General features: G+C 40.4%; 1 protein-coding gene across 2 annotated transcripts in view; it reads left to right on the top strand.

The window, feature by feature from the left end:
- The first annotated feature begins 1,532 nt into the window (after positions 1 to 1,532).
- The window catches only part of coro1ca (coronin, actin binding protein, 1Ca), a 32,646-nt gene continuing 10,617 nt past the window's right edge, over positions 1,533 to 23,561 (top strand). The window contains exons 1-2 of one of the 2 annotated variants that reach the window (XM_069523797.1): positions 1,533 to 3,108; positions 15,578 to 15,774. In XM_069523797.1, the coding sequence (XP_069379898.1) occupies positions 1,542 to 3,108; positions 15,578 to 15,774 (1,764 nt within the window). In that variant the 5' untranslated portion in view covers positions 1,533 to 1,541. Of the gene's footprint in view, positions 3,109 to 4,111; positions 4,278 to 15,577; positions 15,775 to 23,561 lie in introns of those variants that run through there. The other variant, XM_020100903.2, reaches the window with a different exon arrangement.

Genomic DNA, 23,561 nt, shown 5'->3' with positions numbered 1-23,561 from the left:
TGAAGTTTTTAAAAAATGTGATACTTACATTTCTGAGGGAATCCGAAGGAGATTTGCCTTCTACATCTAACTAATAGTAAAAACATAAACATACTTTAACAAAGGTACTTTGGCAACGATTTATGCCATAAAAACTCATCTACTACACACATTCTAAAACATTAAAACACATTTCTTATTCATTTGTATACAAACACTTTAGCAGATTAGGTACATACACTCACAGTTTGGTTAGGAGTTATCAAAATAATCAACAACAATATATAATATAAAAGGCTTTATGACAAAAGAATGTAGGCAGTCCATATGGAAAAATATAGAAATAAATACAAAGCTAACGTTAGATAAATGTGATGCAGGGATTACTAGATATACAAGCAAAAACTTGTATCAAGATACTTGGAAGAGCAGAGTTGCTCATGTGTTCATACCTGAAACATGTTGGAGCATGAAATGGCTCAACTGAATGGTACGTTTAATCAATTAATTGCGTCACATGAAACCAAATCAGTAAAAAAAAAGATTCTGATGTCAAAAAGTGTGACAAAATAAGATGAGTTTTATATTGCAAAGTGTGGGGAGAAGACTGGCTGACGGACTGTCATAAGACTGAGTCGGCCTTTAATACAAACAGAGAGGGCTGAATCAATTCCCACAGTATCAGTATACTGTTCTCCTCAACTGCTGTGACGCTGATTAAAAACACTGATCCCAGATTTTACAAATGTTGTTTTAATCATGAAGCTTTATGTCTGACATTCCTACACTCAATTCAGATTAAATGAGTGATGACAGTAAACAAATGTCACATTACATAAAGTGAATGAGGAATGTAATGCTCCTTAATCACTTAACAGGCCAAAACAATGGATTAAAATTCAGATTATGGCAACATCATGTGTCTGTAATTTGTCTCAAAGTAAAACTGGCGTTGACATTGCATGTGCATGAAAAACCCAACTGAGCAGTTAAACCAGTTAAAGTCATAAGATACACAGATTATGAAAACCCTCCTGTGTTGTTGTTGCTACTTGGTCGTTTCCCCTGAATATTAGTGTGGATGCTCAGGACCACAGAGGCTGTGGTAGAGCACAGATAGTTCATGGACTGCAGGCAAAAGAAAAGACTTCTGTGCTGGCATTCCTAACACGTGGCATGACTGGAGGATTTTATCTTTTGTTGTGGGGTTAACAACATGTTGTTCTCCACAGACCAGCATGGGACAGAACCTGGAGAAACTGGATGGGGGAGTTGAGGCCGTCGGTGAAGGTTCGGAGGAGACAAGGCCGTGCCCTCACCCTGTAGGTGCAGACGGTAATGCAGGTGAAGTCATGGAAGGCGAAGGCTCCTGTGAGGAGGAGGCTGGTAACAGCGGGGAAAATTTAGGGGAAGACACACAGGATCGAGACAGACGCCCCCACCAGGAGCCAACAACACCTTCCAGTGAGAGGCACGTAAATCTGTGGGTGAGTCCTATTGCTGCACGGGAGGTGAAGCAGGGAGGGGCTGCAGGAAAGGAGGGAAGAGGAGGAGGAGCAGACATGGGCAGGGCCGCTCCAGTGGTTCACCAGGAGACGGACAAGAACCGAAAGAGTAGTGCAGGAATTGAGGAAAGAAACACAGCATACAAGCTGTTCAGCCACTTTAGTAGAGAGGAGAGAAAGATTCGGCAAGAGCTCCGGACATCCTCAAGGATCAAGATGGAGTATCACGAGGAAGGAACCGGCCCTCATGAGGAGAGACAAGAGGAAAACTTCTCAGCTGAAAAGTATGGCCTTTCTGTTACCTCAAAGGATACAAGCTCATCCAACAACACCGAAGAGGGCTCTGCAGGGAAGAATGTGAGCAAATGTAGCGCTCACACAGGAAGTGAAACGCTGTCTGCTCAAGATCAGAATGGGAGCATGATGGCTGAAGCTGAGGAGCTCTGTGCAGGAACAGTGGACAGCTTCAGGCAGAGGAAGGAACCACCTCCAGCCCAAGCCCAACATCCTTCCAAAAACAATCTGCAGAAAGAGTCTCTATTAGACATGAGTGATACCATTCATTGTAGACGTCCAAAAGGGACAACAGAGACTAATGCAAAGGGGGAAACACTAACATGCGAGGTTGAGCAAGTTTTGAATGACTACTCTTCAAGAAAACCAAAGGTCACCGACACTGATGATCAAAAGGAGTCACTGAGGCCTTATCTACAAACGGACACAACCAAGACAAACAAATGTGATTCAGATTCAGCATCAAATCCAGTCTCATCCAGCTCTATTTTGGAGAGACTACTGAGGAGAAACATCAAGGAGGCAACCCCGGCTCTTTCTAAAATAAAAGAGGAAGACAAGGACACTTCAGATGTTCCTGCGGACATGAATGCAAAAAGGATCCTCGACGGAACAGGAACAGAGATACCCAGTGAAAGGACTGACCGGTCAGGATGTGTTTCACGCTCTTCTGCTGATTCAAAAAGGAACCCACGTAAACCAAACCTTGCATCAAAGGATCACCACATTAAAGACTCAAGTGAGAGCGCGCCACCACAATCACATTGTTGCGAGAGTTCAGAGATGAGCATCAACCCAAAAAAGGCTTCATCAAACATGGGACCCTCTGAAAACCTGTCCCCGGATGACTTACAATCAGCTGGTTCATATGAAAGAACATCATGTGAAGAGAGTGTGATCGCTGAGGAATCTGCACCTTCCTCTCTGTCGGAAGTAAAGTCTTCACCCACGAAAAGTGATGGGCAGAAGTCAGAGTCATGCCGTCTACCTGCTGCTGATAAGACAGGCAATGGTACTGTGACAGCTGTGGTCAGTCGCTCAGAGGTCACAACCAGCATCAAGCAGGATCTGCATGTGACACTTAACACACCTGACCAAACTGACAACAGTACTGTCAACGACCTTCCCAAATCTAGGCCTGTCTCTGAACTCATAAAGGAAACAATTAAACTGCAAGAAAAACTGCAGCACCAAGAGCGGCCGAAGCAAGCTGAAGCTAAGTGCGACGAGCAGGCCCAGTCATTGAAGGTGGCAAAGATGAAGGCCGCTTTTGACTCTCCTCAGAAATCCCCTGACAAGGCGATCGACAGGAAGCCATCAATGAGAAAAGGTAAGGGCATTTAAATCTCATTAACTGCAATATACACACTGCTGTATCAAATAAATAGAAACTGGAGGTTGTGCAGAAGACACAGGGGATTACAACACAGCAGGTATATTGATCACGGAGTCATTTGTGATTGATAAAACAATTAACTGATAAAGTCATAATACATGGACCCTGACATGGTGGGTTGCCAGAGCCACTGTAAACAATTACGTCATTCCTGATATGCAGGACTGAGGGCGGGTGAGGGAAAAAAGACTGGATGATGGAGCACAGATGTTTTTTCTGCTGACAAAAAAAATGCTGAATTTGTGAAATAACGCCATCTTGTGGTGCTGATACACACGTGTGGTACATTGTGTTCTTCAGGAAAATTGAAATACATTCTTTTTGATATTGTAAAACAACACTGAGGCAAGAATTACATATTTTTTCATTGTGTATAATCTAGGATATAATATTTTGTAGTAATGGACATTAGAAGTAGCCTGTAGAATAAAAATAAAATAAAAGAGGTAATTATTAAAATTATTGTTGTTTTCTAACAAAGCACAATTCAGCCTTATACAGTTCTGATTGTATCCATATATGTGGCATCCACATATTTACACCTTCATCAGTCACAAATGTATATGCATATATAAAACCACGCTACTATTTCAATTTTGATGCTTCACCCTAATTATCTGTTATATTATGATAAATTAAATTAGCAGTAAGGCTGTAAAATGAGCTCATATTGATTGATGAATAAATGGACATTAGTGCTTTTATAAATGAAGTGGCTAAGATACAACAGTAAAAGAAAACAATGGACGGTGCACAGATGTATACTAGTGATATGAAAGGTGATTAAAAACGTCCACAGACAGAAATGAAGGTGATTCTCTGTGACTGAGAACCTGGAGGAAGGAGCCCCCCCAGTCTGGTTATCTAAATACTCATTGGCTGAGGGAGCTGTCAGTCAGCTGCAGCCGCTCCACTCACCGTCAGCCAAGCCGAAGAAGGGGGCGGGGCTAGTGCGGGAGTAGGGAAAGATCGCCGGGAGCGAGAGAGAGGGAGAGAGAGAGAGTCAGAGGCTCAGCGGAGGAGGAGGAATCGACCCGGTCACGTTGGGCTGCGTGTTATATCATTTCGCTTTTCGGGAATACTTTAATTTCTCCTCTCAGAAGGTAGGCGCGCACACACCACACTGTTTTAAATGGGCTTTATTAAATATGGCTGCTCGGGTTTTCTCTCGTCCATCTCCAGACATCACAGCCCGGGACAGGGAAGTGCACGCGCTAGCTAAAACGAGCCAGGGTAGAATGTGAGCTGCTCCTCTCTCTCTCTCCCTCTCTCTTTTTAAAGCTAGCTGTAGCCTTCAGCCGCTGTTAGCTAGCTGTCAATGCTAGAAAAGTTACAACCAGAGGTGTAAGGGTTTTTCTCCCCCCCCTCTCCGTTGGGTGGATGAATAGAGGAAACGTGCTGTGGCTACACGGTGTGGAGCAGGGAGCAGAGCGGGGTGGGGTAGCTCACCATAGTGCCGCAAGAAAACTTCTCCCCGCAGCGGTGGATCCACACAGACGGAGGTGCAGAGCAGCACAACCGCGCCCTGGCCCCTGGCATCCTGTCCCGAGCGTGACATGCTCTCCTCAAACCGAACAATCGGCCCCACACATCCAGGAATCACCCCTGCCATTCTGGATCTCTTGTGTCCACCCCCACCCCCATTTTTAAAATTGAGACCCAGTACTGATGGTATTAGTTTCAGATTTGACCCACTAACACACTGGTATGGAAGAGAAAGGGTCGTATCAGAGACGTGGTCGCTGCTTCCATGCTCACGACTGTAGCCCATGCATAATTCTGTCCCCCATTAGTTTGACTGTGAATGTATATCATGTGGGAAATTGTTGGTATGACGTTAAACTCAATGTGCACCTCCGTGCTGCAGTTATAGTGAATGAGGTCAGACAGAGAAGTGTCTTGTCTCTGAGAGTATTCCTGCTCATAAATGTTAGGGTCGGAGTCCAGCAGCTTTATGATGACAGCTGTTTCGGTTCACAGTCAGTTTTTGTTTAGCTTCGTCAAAATAAGATGTGGTGACTTTGTTTTAAGACGCCTCGTTGTCCGATTAGTTTGGTCTGCCTTAATATTTAGAAAAAACCGTTTCCACAGCTGGACCACGTGTGTTGTAGTTAAAATGGGGTTTGCTCATTGAGTGGTTTGACAGGGAGTGTCACAAGTAGGTCTGCAATAAAAAGATTATTTTCATTATTTACTGATTTAATTTGACAAGTATGACAACTTGGCCTGGTCTTTAACATTTGGCTCGTTTCTGCCTTCAAGCTACAGGCAAGGCAATTCCCAAATACCAGTACCATTTTGGGCAAGTGCTTGGAACCTGATCATAAACGGACGGTTCTAGGGAGGTCATTGAAGACTTAATGGTGCTTTCCTCCTCACTTGGCAGTCATAAATAGTCTCAAGTCAAGCACTAATGACTGGGTGATGATCCAAATAGTCCCTTGTGTGACCTCTTTGTCTGTACTCCACCACCAGCTCATTTTCCTCCTCATGACATTAGGGCAGTTTAATTTGTAATGTGCCAAAAGGGCAGCATGATTTACATATTCAGTCCTTGTATTGAACGTTACTTAGCTCCTATGGTATAATCAGCTTTGGTGTTGGAGGAATTTCCCTCTCAGTGGGTCCAGAGCAGGTGTAGGCTGAAGGAACCACCCCAGGGTTGACAGTCAGCATAACTACAACCGTGTTTGGGCTTGCTCTCCATTCCAGACGCATCATTCTCTACTGGTTGTGCGACGCTATAGGATCTTTAGAAAAGAGAAGCCTGCCTTCCTGTTCCTTGGCTGAAAGAGGAAGTGGGTCAGGGAGCAGAGGGAAACTAATCACGAGATGTGAACCAGTGTTTGGTTCCTAACAGCTGTGGCAAGGCACTCTTATGTGACCTGTGGTGAAAGTACATTTTGAACATTTTGAATTAGTTTCGAGAATATCATGAATCTTAACCTCCAATAATCCAGCATATCCATGAAATGTATTTAATCTTTGTTGAGTAAGGTCTGGTGAAGTCCACCTGTTCCCTGCTGGCCATCTCACTGGTCATTGGTGTGCTGGAATTTTTTAGAAGAAGCACTCCGAGCTTGGGCTGTCTTTTGCGGATTAGATAATATGTATATAGGAGAGAAAGTATCTTAGCTGTAGTTTAACCTTCCTGGTAGCCAGTTCTCATATCATTTTTCTGGAATAATCAGCAGTTTATGGAAACCATCTTCATGTGTAGTCAATAGCGTTGTCTCTGCATCTCATTTGGAAACATCGGATCACATTCTTTCAACATATGTGACATACCTCAGTTTTTGTCAAGTCCTGTCTGCACAAGATGCTGTTATCTCACAGCATTTTTCAAGAGGACTTGACAGGCCATTAACCTTCAGAATGAAAAACTACAGCTTGTATATTCAATTAACATGTTTTTGTTTTACTTCAGGTTTATTTACCTCCACACACACACACACAGCGTTTAGTAGTTTATTTTAAGAAACACGGAAAGAAAAATCTCATTATCTAACCACCTGCTTAGCATATTAGTGTGCTTATCTGTTTGTTTTTTTGTTTGTTTGTTTGTACCAGCCTGTTGGATGAAGAGGATCAAATATATAAATATGTGCTGCTAGTTGTTTGCACACTGACACAAGCCACTGACTGTACTAATAGATAAAATGACTAAAAGGTGACTCAAAAAAAAAAGCAAATTCCTTTGCTGGAGTTACTTGGACTCTCAATCATTCATGAAGTTCAGATGTCCTCTGTTATTTTGAACCTCCCCTTTTTAGCTTTATAGCTAAGCAATTCCAGCAGATTCATGCAGAAGCACTATTTCTTCCACTGGTCATTCCCACCACAGCTGACAACATCTGTTGAAATGGAGCAGTGGTTTGTGCTTTGCTCTCTGGGGGAGGGGGAAGTAACTGATCAGGAAGAGGAAGGATCATGCTCTGTACTCTCAGGCTGTAATATTTAGGAGTTTAGGATTTCAGATTTGAGAAATAATCAGATTTGTTTTTTTCCTCTTTTCTCTAGATGTGTTTAGGCAATGTCTGATAGGAACACTGCTTGATAAAAATCCCAGGCAGATAGGTTTGATTTGAGTAGATGCATTTTTAAAAGTAACTCTATACACAAACAATCCTCTAAACTAGAGCTTTTTCTGTTGTAAGTAATTTTATAGGATTTTAAAGTGGTCTCCTATTAAACTTTGACTTTTAAGCAGGATAAGAAGTTTAGGATTTAGCGCCTTAAGTCTCACAGCACAGAAAGTGATAGAAAGTTGAAAAAGCGGGTTAGTGTTCAAGCACAGGTCAAGGCATGCTCAGCGTCATGCTAAACAGACATTTTCTGACAAGTTTGTGTTTCCACATGTGAATCTGAAGGGTCTGTTTTTTCCCCTGTTTTTGGAATGCTGAAGTTGGCAAAACCTAATCATTTGACTTTTGGTGTTGACATTTTTTCGTATGTTTATGCCTGGCACACTTACATGCTATTGATGCTGTTGATTGGAGCCAGTAATTTATTGTCTATGTTTTACGAAGCTGAATGTTCAGCCACATTACTCTCATGTCTGCAAATCTAATTTCCTCTACAAAGTACAACAGATACAGTGGTGCATAATGTATTGCGTTCTAGTTGCATTTAAACTGAGCAGGCAGCAGACTGCATGATCACTTGGGGTTGGAAAGTGGTGAAAAGACAGCACCTTATCTCATTGTTGCAAAATGCACTGGAATGTAGCTGGAATCTGATTACAATGGTGGTCCGTGGCCTTGGTTACAGGAAGGGGATTTAGGTGGCGTCTCATGCAGTCTTGGTGACAAAAGGCAAAAGGCAGCCAGTGTATGGAGAGCAGTGAGGCGACATCGCTGGTGTGTGGGGGGCGAGGGGTGGCATGGGTATTAAAGTGTGGGAAAGAAAAGTCTATGACCATCAACGACTGTTATGTCTCTAAAATAACACGATTAAACCATCTGACATAATTACACATTATGCCCCAAAATTAAACTCCTAAATATGCCAGAGGAAACTGTTTGCCAAACCACCTGAAATATTTACATTAACAGCTAAGCCGTCTGGAATTAGTGTAAATGGTTGATGTTATTGGACCAGAGTATTGTAGCACTGCATGCAGCCCAAATAGACTGTGTGCGTATGTATCTGTGCTTTTCTTTCTGGGGGAGGGGGAAGTAACTGATCAGGAAGAGGAAGGATCATGCTTTGTACTCTCAGGCTTTAATATTTAGGAGTTTAGGTTTTACCATACGTAGTGTAGTGATTTGCCATCCATTTGTTGAAAAGATGTGTCTACGCGATGGCCAGCTGTAGCTACCAAGATGAGGCTAGCATTGCAGAAATGGCGACAATAAATACAATGTTGAAAAGCACAGACAAAGGACTTGCTAAATGAAATGCATAGCAGATAAGAGCTGTTGAGAAACATGGCTGAGCTTTGTTTTATTTGCTGATTGTGTGTACCCGCAAAGGGCTTTACACACGCCAATGACCTCATCTTCAGACTGCAACTTTAAAGATAAATGCCTCCAGATGAGACAAATTTTGGGTTGTGATCAACTTTACAAATAAGGTAAAACAAATAAATTTCTGCTTTGCAGTCAGAACGCTTTTTGTTTCTATGACAGCGAAGTGTGTTTTCTAGTGCTTACACTGGTCAAATTCAGTTATGATAAAGTAACTGAATAACAGATAAAATACCTACCTCATTTCTTGCAGCCTCAAAGATTACGTTTTTCTTGTGTTTATCTCTGGCTACTCTAAAAGGCTGTGGAAGGAGCAGCTCAACCTGTTTTGAGATGGGTCTATTGTCTGTCAACATTACAGTAAATACCGCTCTAGGTTTACAACATCAGGAATACCCACACTGGGCCAATGAAGAAGTAACTTCAGTAGGGCTGGGGCAATATGATTCTATACTATCACAACACAATGAATCATTTGTCCTAAAAGTAGTGCCTTTAATAGGTCTTTAGGCTTAAGGCCTTTAAGTTCAATAATCCAAATAATTAAGTTTTTAATAAAGTTAGATGTAATATTGTTATAATTAAATGAATCTCATTGAAACCTCTGGTGCTAGAGGTTAGCAGAAAATTGAACCATTACTGCTCAGTGACACCATTGATCATGAGGATTTATTCAATATGATTGTGAAAAAGCTTCTGGTGAACCAAATAATACCTCTATGATTTCCTCGCAGATGCTAACAGGCTAACCTGCTAGCCCTGGGGCTAACCTTTAGCTGCTAGCTGTTAATACACTAGGTCAGTGTAAATAATTAATCAATATCAATTCAGGAATAAATGTGGTGAAGCCTTTTTTCCCACTCGTGACACACAGTATACAGTAGTGGTACACAGTATGCAGTTTTCTAAAATAACTGCTTTGGAGACTGTTTAGAGGCTTTCAGCTCTAATTCTGTCGCCCCTCCCTCTTGTACATCAGCTCATCCTGATTTGTAGCTGGGATTTTCATGTTATGTCACATCTCACTCATCAAAAACAGTAAAACACGGATAGTTTAGCTCCCTCAACATCATAGTAGTGAAAAATTACAGACTATTTTTAGACCTTGCATTTAAGAATAATGTTCACTCTTGTTTAGAATTGCCTATTAACTAGAACCTTTTAGTTTCACAGACCTGGCAATGGGTTTTAATCCAGATGTGGCTGCCATAGCCAAGATCAGATAGTGAAGCAGTTTACAAAATCTCATCCTTTTTCCAGTTTTCACTTGAATGTGAAGATCAAGGGTTGTCTCCTGACATCTCTGTAAAGGGTGTAAGGGTGGGACAATGATACGTAATAATATAGTCCAAGTCTGACAATGAGAAACCAGTTGGAGTACAAATTGCTGTTGGCAGAATGGGGTGGCTCCATGTCTTAATTGGAATGTGTGAAGATAATTGAACATGGCAGGGATAGGCAGCATTATATGTCTCCTGTTTCGGAGGATGTGCAATAGTCTATATACAGTCTCTTTCCAAAGGGTGGATACCACAGTTTTAAAGACTTTTGATGACTCAGTAACATGAAGGAAGAGGAGAAATAAAGACTTTCCTGGAACAACACGGTCATCTCCCATAGCTTCATTGATCTTAGTGTTCTGTTAAAGAGATGGATCTTGGATCAAGTGACTGAAAAGTTATTTGTTCTTCCAGTAACAACAAATGTTCTAGGAATTACATTCTGGCAAACTGGTCAAACATGAACCCTCAATAATATTTTTTTTTTTTTTACTTTTCCTCTGTAGCTCTTTTGCAGCCTTATGTCAGAGCAAAATAATTTTCCGGTGATTTAATGGAGGATAGCAATCTGTTCTGTAACTCTGAGGTAGAAATGAGAGGAAAACCTTCCATGGCCTAACACAAGAGTTCAAACTCAAGGATGAAAGACCCAAATTCTTAAGTTACCATTTGACTTTTATTACTGTGTAGCTTTGTACGATTGTCTATTATTTAATACTGTGTCCACTAGTACCCTTCTGGTTTTTTGGTTGCCAATATATTGGAAAGTTAAATTTTTTTGATGCTGATATATAGGCCACTCTTTGATTTATAAAAAAAAAAAACAATCAATGATTCCTAAGATGCTATCAAACCCTTATGACAGAAATGTAATTGTGGCTTGATAATTTACAGTTGAACTATAAACCTGATCATAGATTCAAAGAAAACACAAGTGCCACCAAATATATAGAAAAAAAACATTTTTTTATGTAAAACAAGACTTTTATTTAGTAATATTATAAGGAGATTAAAAAAACTATGAGAGTGAGATACAGAGATTGGCTTAACATAGGACCCACATTTTGTCACCAGAACAATCAGATGTGAGTGAAGTTGAGGAATACAGAGAAGGATGCTAAAAACTGTGTCACGCCGTTCCCACGTCCTGTTGTCGTTGCCTCAGGCTGTGGGGTCCTCCTGCTGTCTGCACATCAGAGTCAGTCCGCTGGTTGAGGAGGCAATAAGTTACATAGCTCTCCTCACATCCGATTTGCCCATTAGATACTTGAGGTCATTTTGCTTGAATTGGAGCATGATCAGTGAGCTTTAAATCTCAGGAGAGTGCCACTGAGTAGAGTAGCATTTCCCCAAGGTGAGTCTGTATATGACGTGCTTATGGTTTAGTCTGTCAGACTAGTGCCAACATTTCAGTGCTTCAACACAGCCCTTGTCGATATGGTTGCATGCAGAGTAATAACCACTTTCTTATGGTTCTTATTATCTTTTTGTGATGGCAATGGGTAAGAAAAACAACAGATTTTAAGCAATCACTGTTTAGTCCTCGGTTTAGTTGTTGTAGTTATTTTGAGGTTTTCTTTGTTGTCATATAAATTTGCTTTTGAATCTGGACTTTATATAATAGCTGCAGGAGGCTGACTGGAATGGGGTTGTTTAAGGTGAGGCCTCCGCTTGTTTTAACCAGATTGACCCTTGTGGTCCTTTTTGTAATGTCTTTGTCTGTTTCCACAAATCTCTGACCAAGCTTTTCAACTGCATAGATTTATTCAGAATCATATAGGTTATAGGATATAAACCCACATAGAACTCGAAGCACTTCAAGAAAATCCTAAAACAATGTTAGAGCCCTGGCTACAACCATAAAAACAGGCAAGCATTCCCCTTCATTTTCTGCTGCCTCCTGAATTGTTGTAAGCTTACTTGTTTCAGGCTCAGCTCATCAGGTGCGACTAAGGGATAGTGATGTTCTAAGAGTCCTGTGGGATAAGGTGGAGTTATTGGTTTGGCATTTGACCATTGTGGAGGTAAGGATTTACCTTTCCCAGGAGTGTGGTAAGATGTGTTTGAAACCATGGAGGAAAGTCAGTATTGGAGGCTCAAAACAGCTCTTGTCTTTTATAGCTCTATGGTTTGAGTTAACAGTTCTGCTATTAAAAATGATTTATGAAGGTTTATATGTTGAGCCTGAAGTTATCGAAAATTAAAATTTAGGTCTGATTTGAGTCCTTGTCCATGACAGCAATAGTTTTATGTCCTGGTGCAATAATTCTCACATAAATACAGAATAAAAATAAACGCTTTCCTTCCTAAAGTCAATTTGGATGAAATGTTCCTTTTTTTCCTTTTCTTCCTTTTCTTCATTCACTAAGACCCAGTATTGCATAATCTGCTGCAACCCCACCCAGTCAGCTCCGACCTGCAGTGTGTACACTGATACAGCCCAACCCTGTCCATAAAGGTTTCATGTTTCTGCAATGTAGTTTATGCACGACTTTTCTTACTCATTGTACAAAAAGCTCAAACAATGATTACTCAGTCATGCTGATTCAACTTTACTTGTGTTAAGTCATTTTTATTGAGTATATTTACAACTTTTGTGGAAAATCTTCACCCGTTGTCTTGTTTTTGTGATTACATTAGGTCACATCACAATTCAGTATTGTTTTGTGTATATTGGGGCAGTCCTGATCTGTTATCCTCAGAGTGGTTGGTTGTTAAAACAGGAACATATTGAAATTTCCTGCTGTTTGCAGATATGAAGAATAGTGGGCTTGAGATCTTTCTACAGGCCCACACTCACCTTGAGAATTCAGTGATTGTTTTGCCAAGTCTCACAATTGTGTTGAAACACACATTATATTGCTCTTCTGCATCTATAACATACATTTCAAGTTAATCAACTACATTAGCATTTCTTACTTTTGTATTGTGTACTTTTTGTCTAGGTTGATGTTTCCCTTATGTTGCTAAGCAGCATGCCTTGGAGACAGATTGCAGCCAAACAAACACCAAGGCAGTCCATGGCATGAAGTGGACTTGGGCTCTACTAAGCATACGATTTAGTATAAAATTCAGCTTGCCAAAGTCATTCAACACCTTGATGGATATCCAGAGGTCAGCATCAGTGTTGAGCTTTTCAAAGGACATTTGTGAGCAACTTTCCATATTTGCACCAATACCTTTGCAATTCTATGGTTCTCAATACCATATAATTCAATATGACATGTTAAAAGGTTTTCATCATATAATCACTTAATTAAATCAGGAAAAGAAATGATATTAAGGAGGTAAGCTCAACAGTCACCTCACTGGTCTTTGAGCATTTTTTGTGATACAAAGCAGCGAACAAATAAATCTTGGATCAGCAACTAAATCACTTTTTAAGGCAAAATAACACTGCATCTATTGGTTCTGAAGAATATTTGGTCTACTGCAGAAAGACCTGGAGTCTTAAGCTGTGAAGAATCAATCTTCTCAAACGCTTGAGTTTTGGCTATATTCTACCTCTGCGGGTTACACATTTGGCAGGAGAATCAGTAGATCCAAAAAGCCAAGGGTTGTTCACCAGTGAATCAGCTTATATAGTACACAAGCACACCACCGCCACCGTATTGTGCTGAGGAAAATACAGTATATGGTTGAGGGCAGACACAGAACCTCTAGCTTGCCTAATACATATGGTACAAACAGTACCTCATGTAGAATTGCTGGTATTTTCACATACATTACATATGTGACAGCTGTCTTGTGTATGTCAGGACAGTTGCATAAGAGGAAAGTCTTAAAAATGATTGTGCACATATAAATATTCACAGCTGTAAATAAAGAATCATTCTTAACAGAGTTAAAATCCTGCACTCCAACAATAACAGGCAGCAGTTTCTACTTGAACCATTAACAAGCATGTCTTTTTGATTTCTTTATCAAATATGGAACATTAAGTAAGTATTGTAAGAATTGACAACTTTTCCCAATTGTTATTATGTAAAGTTTTCTCAGTATGACAAAAGCCTGATTCTGACATGTCAATGACATGCTATTGTATGTTTTTTAGAAATGAAACAATGAAGCATCTTTGTCAGAATCTTTCTTTTAAAATGAATCTAGTGTTTTTGAACAACTACAAAATATCTACCAGGATTTCTGGAGACTTTATAATTGGATGTCATTTAGCTGCACTTGGTCTGCGTCAGCCTTTACCGCAGTAATCAAAGTCAGTTTCCTAGACTGATGCCGTTCTGATCCAGATAAATTTAGGGGAGGATTTACAGCATCTGATGTAATTTCTCCTTGATTCAAGAAAGATTAACATTTAAGTGCCATTAACTGCTCGATCTAATTTGAAGAAATTTGTCTTTAAGCCCACCGGGTTTAGAGATCTTAAAAGGTAAATGGTTGCATTGACCGATGTGTTTTACAGAAGTGTTTAGCTGGGACACGCCCACATCCCGGCAGGAAGTACTTCCTGCTTGTTTTGCGATCTTGTGCTGTCGGAAACATGCCATTTGAGCCTTTCTTGCTGCACTTTATGCTCTCGCTCTGTCTCTCTCTCTCTCTCTCTCTCCCTCTCTCCCTCCCTCCCTCCCTCTGTCTTTTACACACACACGCGCACACACACACACACAATGGAAAACCACCTCCAAAACATGTCTCACATCCTGTGCTTTGCTTTGGTCATGTTGACGATTCAGTCTGGGAACTGTTACCATGTGCCGATTCAAAAAAATTAAAGTTTTTTTTCACAATACTGCTAAAGAGCTTTAGTCTTCTTGAGGTTGTAGGTTAGATTGGACCTCCATTCTGGCCGTTTATCTGGCCAGCTTTCCATTATCTTTGGAAGTGCTCTATTATTGTAAGCAGAGTAGTGGGACTTGTAGCTTTTGAATGGGCTTGTTTTCTAAAGCTCTCCTGTTCATGCCAGCAGATTCTTGTCTTGTTGAGGATTTTAGCTGAACCAGCTACAAAGTCTGTTTTTGTTTGGATTGGGTATGTCCTATTTGCCTTTGGAAGTGGCTCTTTCTAAGTGTTCAATAGATAAAGCATCTTAGTAGTCAGTATTTCAGATGTTTAATATTTGGCAAAAACAGTTTGAAGTCATTTGAAATCAATAAGTCATACGTTTGTTTTACCAATATATATGTAGCACTGTACCACTTGGAAATCACTACCTTGTTGGAGGTGTCAAACACAATAATACTGTGTCAAACACAATAATGAATGTTGCTTGTGGACTATAGTGCTTTGCTGCATGAAGTAAATGTAAATTTAATAAAATGTAGAATGTGAAACATAAAATACAAAGATCTAAAGCTAGATTTTTTAAGAAACAATGAAGCTGCACCCTGATACACCACTGTAGCATTGCCACCATCTCTGACTTACAAAATAATAAAAATAAATGTTAATTCCATTTTCCCAGTCTTAACTGAAATCCCAGGGAGACCGGTTGGAGTAGTAAGTAGGAGTGCAAAACACCCTTAGAGTGAGAGAGTCAAACACATCTGGAAGGGGAATGTGTTTTGATCTTAGTCTGTTACAACAGCTTTACTTTGTGTGGATGAGATGTTAACTGTTGTTTTAAGTTGCTCAAATATACGTGTCTTGTTGTCTTGTGACTATTTGTGGTTGTAATCCTATTCTCTCTTCCTTTGACAGATATGAGACGTGTTGTACGGCAGAGCAAATTCCGTCACGTCTTTGGCCAGGCGGTGAAAAATGACCAGTGCTACGATGATATCCGGGTTTCAAGGGTCACATGGGACAGCTCCTTCTGTGCAGTCAATCCCAAATTTGTTGCCATAATCATTGAGGCCAGTGGTGGTGGAGCCTTCCTCGTTCTCCCCCTACACAAGGTGAGTTTATTGTGTACCATGTAGTAATAAATGCCACAGTGAATTATAACTATTTTGTACAGAACACATCAGACAACCAGATGGAGAGAAACAGGATGTGTAAGCATTTACTATTTCTAATTAGGGCTGGGCGATAAGAGTTTATATCACTATCATGATTATCTCAAACTTTTACCTGGATTACGATTAATGATTGATTATTTCATGTCCCTCCCCCCAGAGGAAAACTTCTATCTGACTTATCATATTTCAATAAATATTAATGTCAGCGCATACAAGGGAGAGGAAATTGGATTTAGAAAGACATTAACAAGCCTACTTCCTGTGTTTTTGTGTACACCATATAATAACATCCATTGAAGACTCTACTTCTGACAAGCAGGGGTGCTGCCTCTACATGTCTATGTACTTTAATGTGACCTGTGAGCTGCTTCACACATCCTCATTTGTACAACAGAAACTCCTCCAAAGCCCTGGAGTGACGGGTTGCCTGATTCAAGTCTCCATATAAGGAATCGCTCCACTTCAGCTAGAATTGCTCTTTGGTTGGGCAAGGCAGCATTTGAAGAGTGTTTGGTTGTAAATAAGTTAGCTCTATGAATATGTCCCTTCCTTTTGTTTTAACCCCTGCTGTCACAATTGGCCTAATTAAGGTGCAATAGAGGTCAGACTGATTCTATCAAGGAACCCTGGCATGTCCTCCAGAGAGCCCTTGGGTGGCATTATGGTTGATAATTGTCAAATGTTGGCTGCTGCTGTTTCTGTTTGGCACTCCAAGCGATGGCCAAGTGGCAGGACCTGACACTGTGAGTGGCATAAGTACTGCAATACTGTTGACAGATCCAACCTGGGCCTGTAATTAGTGTACACCAGTACACTGCCATGTCATCGGAGAAGCCTCTGGCTTAGGGGAGTGATCCTTCGGCCTGTCATCACACAGATTCCACCTCTCAGCACCTCATTCATACTGAGCTTGTACTGGAGGTGAGCTATGAGCTTGACTGGTTTCACACTCCTCTGTGTCTGTGTTAGAATGAACTACCCTCTATGGGCTATGTTCCAGTACAGTGATGGTGAGTCTGCTGAACAAAGTCTACTTTCACTACTGAATTAAAAAGTGGTGTGAGACTGAGGTCTTTATGTGCAGAGCAAATCTCGGGCAATTTCCTCAAGTGAACGATTAAAAGAGACCTTCATTTTTTTTTTTTTAGATCTTCCCACATTCGAGCTGGCAGGCATGAAACAGACTAATCCTCCAGATATAGTGATTTCCTCATTTCCAAAGGCCAAGCATTAGGAAGCTGGACTGAAAGGGAAATACCATGTTATTTTAGAAGTGTAGTGTGCTTTCTACACAAGTTATAACTTTGGACAATGCCACAGTATATATTGCCACCAAACCAATTTTGCAGCCTAGCATAAAGGACAAATTCAGCGACTGGGACATTGTAACATTAATTTCAGATGTTAAATTAATGGGAATCCCCCTTTTTTAATCTATTTGCAATTTTCAGAATTTATCATCACTTCTTTTCAAATGACTTTTTCTGACTAAGAAGGTCCATCTGGAAATCTCAGTACAGCCTCATCTGGCAATGCAGGTCTTGAAAGTGGGGCGAGTCTGAACTAGACTGCACTGTAGAGGACTCTTATTACAGAGTTACTCTTAGAGCCTGGGATGATTTCTACTCAACTGACTAAAACAGATTATGATGTTCCTGCTTCGTTAGAAACTGTTTTAACAATGTGTTAATCAATCGGCACGCTTTTCCTTCTTCTTTTGTGTCTGTGTCTGTTTTTACCTCTGACAGACTTGGCTTTGCCTTGGGAATAAAATTCTGCTTGATTTGAAGGACAGTTGGAATCTGAATCACTTGGGTCTCAATTAATTTTGTTGCACTGACACACATCCCATAAACGCCCCCACCCTCCAACCCCTTTCCATCCCTAATGTGGGAGGGCATCTGTCCAGCTTATCCATCTGCCTGTGCTGTGTTGCTCGTGGTCTCTGTGGGCAGACAGCTGCTCAGGGCCTTTGTCCCACGCTTACTCCCAGCACAGCCCTTTGTTATTACCACACTTCGACTGGGGGGGAGGCAGAAGTGTGATGATGCTCCCTCCCCCTTCACAATTAAACCATATGCAACTGTGCACCATAATTGCTGTTGTGATGCAATAACTGTAGGAGAATCATTGAAATTATGAGCCTTCTAAAAAGCATTTTGCTCCTTCTGCTTATATTCAGGCATATGTGCTTTGTCAGAACTGTATGTGTCTGGAGATGGATGGAAAAACATCTTCTGGAGTTCAGAGGTTGCTGTTATGGGTCTTTGACCTGACCTGAGGTCTCCACCTCATTTAGAGTCATCAGCCGGTGAAGCCGTGTGACTCACTAGGGTGAGGTTTGTGGGGCACGCTGCCGTGACTCAGCACAGCCACGAGTATTGTTGCTTCCTCTTGTCAGAACACAGGGATTTATAGAGAGGGCATCAGATGTCCAGCTCAACACATGTCAGTTCCTTCCCTCATGCTTTCAATCTCCCCCTTTCTCTTTCTTAGCTGGATGCCTGCTAATTTATTCCCTGATTTCCATATGAAGGAAGCTGTGGGAGTGAATGCAGCTAGCAAGTATTCAGTGAAAAAAATCCTTATAATTCCTCTGTCCTCTCAGTGTAAGAGAAGGGAAGTCTCAGTAAATCATTCACAGCTTGCTGTGATATATATTCTTAAACTATAGATTCCTTATATATTTAATCAGATCCCGGTATTGTTAAATGTTCTATGCCTTCTATCCTGTTTTAGTCATCAGCATTTTTTTTTTTCCGTGTGAGAGTCACTTTGTCAATTGTCAGCATCTTTGGTAAAGTTTCTTTGTATGCGTGACCTAAACTCCAGCTCTAACATAATACAGTCTACTGCCTAATGTTGAAGGCATGTTACACGTTAGTGCTTTAAACACTGCCTCTGTGCAGAGAGGACTATCAGATGTGAGGCGTGTTTGATTTGGATTCAACCCCTCAATGCACCATTCATCCAGCGCTCAACATTTGCAGTTTGTAATTCCTGGGTCTGTGCAGTGACACATTATTTCTCTTCTTTCTTACATACATCACTGTGGCTGCTTTACTAAGCTGGACTTCACACAAAAATGCACTGCTTGTGCCTGATATCCGGGGTCTTTGACCATACTTTGGTCATTGTGTGTCTCCAGGATCTCTATACTTCTCCGTCGCCTCTGCCGCTTCTGCCGCTCCTGCCGCTCAGTCCTGCTGACTGCAGATTTTACCATATATGGTCATTCACTGCTCCCTGCCTGACAGCCTTCCAAGACCATTTCCTCTCTGCCCTGCCATTGGCTGTTTCATGCAGTGTCGGTACACATGTGAATTCTGGGATAGGCTGAAATATGAAGAGCGGTTAAGACGAGGGAACTAGGTTGAAGTCAGATGTTGTCTCTGTCAAAGAGTCATTCATTGTATTCTAGGGCCATATTTAAAATATTTGTTTTGTAATGTTATACTAATGCAGTCAACTAATCATGTAATAATTATGAATCAATCTGGATTACTGAATAATAATAATAATAAGATATTAATGTAGAGGTGTGAGAATCTCATAGCTTTGTTAAATAAACCTTATTTTTAGCTGTGAACCTTAGAACAAAGCTATTGTGTTTTTTAATAAGAGAGGGCTTGTACAATGCCACTTTAAGCCATTTGATGCACCAGACTGCATATGAGCAGTTTATTAATAAAGTAACAGTGGGTGCACAATTCAGTGATCTGGGAGACGAAATCAGAAAATAATCTTTTTAGGTGGGCCTGCCTTCGATTGGCTCCAAGTTCTTTTCTAAAAATGTATTTTCTGTCGTGCCTCTCCTTCTGATAATTTTAGCACCACAGGTGCTGGACTGTATCACAGCATGCACTGGGGAGACAGTAGGAAGATGTGGAAACACTGTAGACAGAGGCAATCCTTAACTGGGAATACAAGGTTCATTCAGAGTGATCTCACCAAAGAGACGACGGGAGTCAGTGACCCTTCAGAACTCCTCCTATATTACAGTACTTTCTTGAAGCTGTTGCTATGACTATAGACCTACTGGAAAAGGTTTTTTTCTCTGTCACCTGTCATTATTAACCAGCCACTGGCTAAATAGCGTTTAGACTATGAGGAATCCATCAAATATATTGTGCTGCAGGAGCCCCAAATACTTTATCACTTGAAATAAAGCATTTTGTCTCAAATATTTTAGAAATAAAAGACTTATTTCAGACACGTTTTCAGAATTAATCTTTTGACCAAGATTATTTCAGGAGCCATGTCCCAAAAATTTACTCTACTACCGTATATCTGTGTATAGATAAGTCTACTTCAACTCTTCAGCTATATAAAGCTCATGTTTCCGCTTAGTTTGAAGTGTGCTGCATTGTATTGTTCCTGCCTCATCATTCAAAGGTTGTAAATCTTAAGAAAAAGATCCGGGTGAGACAGCAATGCTGCTGCTGCTACTGCCTCAGCTGTTTGGCTCAACTGTACAGACACCGAGACTTATTCAAGTGGAAATTTCCATGGAGTTATGAGCCGCAATGGACAGCAGACATGGACGACCCTTCAGAAGTGTGCATGTGTGAATCACATGTTGAGCTGCAAGGAAATGAAGTGTGCTCTTGTGTGAATGAGAAGAATGTCCTGTCTTGCCTTGAGGGAATGTTGTTCGTCCATTTTTTTGTGTGTTTCATTGTTGTGCTTTGTATCACTGTGTTTTTCACTCTCATTTTCTGCAGTCTTACTTGTTGCTATGCAACTAGTTGTTTTCTAGGGCTCAGACATTCCTCTCGGAGGATACAGATGTCTGTAGTGTGTGGTTAACCCTGTGCCACTGGTGTGGGTCTTTTTATTTTTTCCTCTTGTTCTAGACAAAATGATGCTCTCTTATATGTTCCATGCCTTGATGAGCACGTTTCTTGTACCTGTAGGCTGGTTGCCATGGAGACGATTTTCTTGCTTGGCTGGTTTAGTCTGTTAAAGACCAATTTCGAGGCAGTGTAAAAGTGTGATTTTACCAGCAGCTACATAACTATTCACCTGCCGGCTTAACTGAAGAGCATCTTATGATCTTTTTGCAAACCTTTGACCTGATAGTATGACTTGAGGAATCTTCTCTGATGGATTAATAAAAGCAATAAGTAAGAAAATATGGCTGATGAGATCTTATTTCCAGTAACCATATGGTGGGTTTTCTTTTGTAGTATTTTTATATTTCAATAATTTGATAATAATTTACACTTTAATATGATTAAAAACCTTTAATTAGAATAAGAATTAATTAAATCTTAAAACCTGTTCCCATTCATATCTTGCTGGCTTCACTATAAGTTGCTCAGTCATTGTGTTTAAACAACATAAAACTGCTTTTTGACAGTATTTTAGTTTGACCACTTTTTGTTTTCCTCTGCTTTAATCAGAACAGTTGATTCTACAAGGTGTCGCACTATTTGCAGTCAAATTACTACTTACTGCCAAGTAGTTGTTGGATAAGATATTTCATGGTCTTAAGGTTCAAATAGCTACAGACAGGAAATGCACAAATAGCTCATTAGCAATCATGTCAATTCTGATGAAGGACTGAGCTCGATAACATCTACATACTTGTAGATATGATTCTCCCTTAAATAAAACTTTAGATCAAGGTTTAAGATTAAAGAAGTGGAGAAACACAACAGCTGTCCAGTATGACAATGTGTGGCAATAAAAAAAGTCTACCATCTTTTATGATGCTACTTTTGTTTGTTGTGATGCGAATAAGTCTTGACAGCAATATTGTTCATCACTTGAAGAATGTTCAGTCATGTTCTTCCACATGGCACAGATAGAGGTAGGAATTTGAATAAAGGCAACACAAACATGGAGGAGAACATGACACAGCACAAGGTTTAGAACAGAAGAGGACTCTGACCAAGACAAAACAAGCTGCTTGTACCTAAGAGGGGCAACCACTCTCGCATAGACCAAACATGGTTTGAGTATGAAAAGTCTGACTCAGATTTTCTACTACCCACGCAAAAATCATGTCAAACAGCACGGAGAGTCTACAGACGACAGCCACAAAAGTACTGTTTAGTCCTAAAAACCAAAACCCAAACTTAGACGTTAGAAGAAGCTTTTTCCTGTGACACCATATGGCAAAATATCACAAAGATGGTAGGATCTGCCATGACATCAAAAGACAAGAATGGGGCAATGAGTAATGATGTGTTTTAGGATTAAATGACCTGTTGGGATATCACACTGCCCAGATGATAATGTTCTAAATAAGGGAAATTATTTTTAATCTATTCTTGGCATTTTATTAACTTTTTTCTCCCGTTTCACATTTCCATTTGATACTAATAGATCTCTAATAGAACTCATTGCACATTCTAGCACACACTCATCCTGCAGTTGATGACTGCCGATGATACTCCTGTTTGAAGTTAATCCTGAGTCATCACCTTTCAGATTTAAAATCTTTTTTATACAGTGAATAACACCTCTTAAACTGATACTCTGGAGTGCACACCGTAACATTATTTTGGGTTATAAATATTAATGGAGATATGCTATTGCAAAAGGAACCCCTGTTGTCCTTGCCTGACCTGGCTCCAGGACTCTTCATCCCCTTGCGATCTCACTTCATACGCCTTGTGTATTGTCTTGTCAGATGCTTGATCCATGATTCACTTGTTTTGGTTCTTAAAATTTTGGAAATCTGTATCATGTATATCAGCTACAAACACCATTATCACCTCAAAGGGTGCTTTATTTAACACCCTGGCAGCCCTTTGCTCTCATTAGCCGTACACATACCAGAAGTCCCTGGGGCAGAGGTGTGGAATGTAAAGAACGTGTCTCTCTCTGGTCAAACTGTCTCTCTCTGCCATGCCTGGGTTGATCAGGAGGTCGAGCTCCACAGCTTAATTCAAGTGTTACTGGGGCGTCATGGTTAATTGAAACAAGTCAGCCAGAGCCGATACAAAACATTCGTAAAGAATAGAATTTAAATTGTTGAGCTAATGCTGGTGATTAAAACGTGTTCATCTTCAAATTCATCAAATTGTGGCAAACTGAAACTAATGTAAGAGGTCATGAAGTAGTAGAAGTGTCAAAACCTCTGAGGTCAAACGCTGATTGGCACAATAGGTGGTGGTCTTAGTCTTTGGGCTCTAACACCCAGGCTTTTGCAAGAGCAGACATAGAACATGAGCGTGTGCTTATCAGACATGTTATGTTTACACTCTTCTAATTACTTGCAAGAAAAGTCTTTAACTCCTCATCGGTTATAAAGCCCACATTCCCAGCACCACAGTTTGAACTCTCAGGATTAGATTAATGTAATTTGACTGTTTGTGTCGAGTAAACAGTGATAATATACTAACATGCTCAGGGTCACAGTCTACTCCCCTTTTCTGTTTTACATTAACTATAACATCTGCTGAAACATCAGCACAGTTGTGAATGTAAGTTTAATAAATAAAAGCAGCTGAGTGAACTTAAAATCACAGTTTCTTTGATAAATGCACTGTCCACCCCACAGATTAGTACACAAACACTTGTGCTAGAAAAGACAAAAAGGCAAAACACCAACTGATGTTGAAACAATAGTAATTGTTTTACATGCTAGAACTGGACAGTGGCATTACTTTGTATCAATAATATTATGGATCTGTTTATTTTGTGAAAAAGGTGTGAAGTCAAAGTATTATTAAAGCATTATGAAAGAAAATTAAGTGTAATAGTTTAATGGG

The sequence above is a fragment of the Paralichthys olivaceus genome, chromosome 4 (assembly GCF_024713975.1).
Source record: "Paralichthys olivaceus isolate ysfri-2021 chromosome 4, ASM2471397v2, whole genome shotgun sequence".
Lineage (NCBI taxonomy): Eukaryota > Metazoa > Chordata > Actinopteri > Pleuronectiformes > Paralichthyidae > Paralichthys > Paralichthys olivaceus.
Note: the sequence above shows the minus strand (reverse complement) of the source record. Positions and strands in the feature narration are given on the sequence as shown.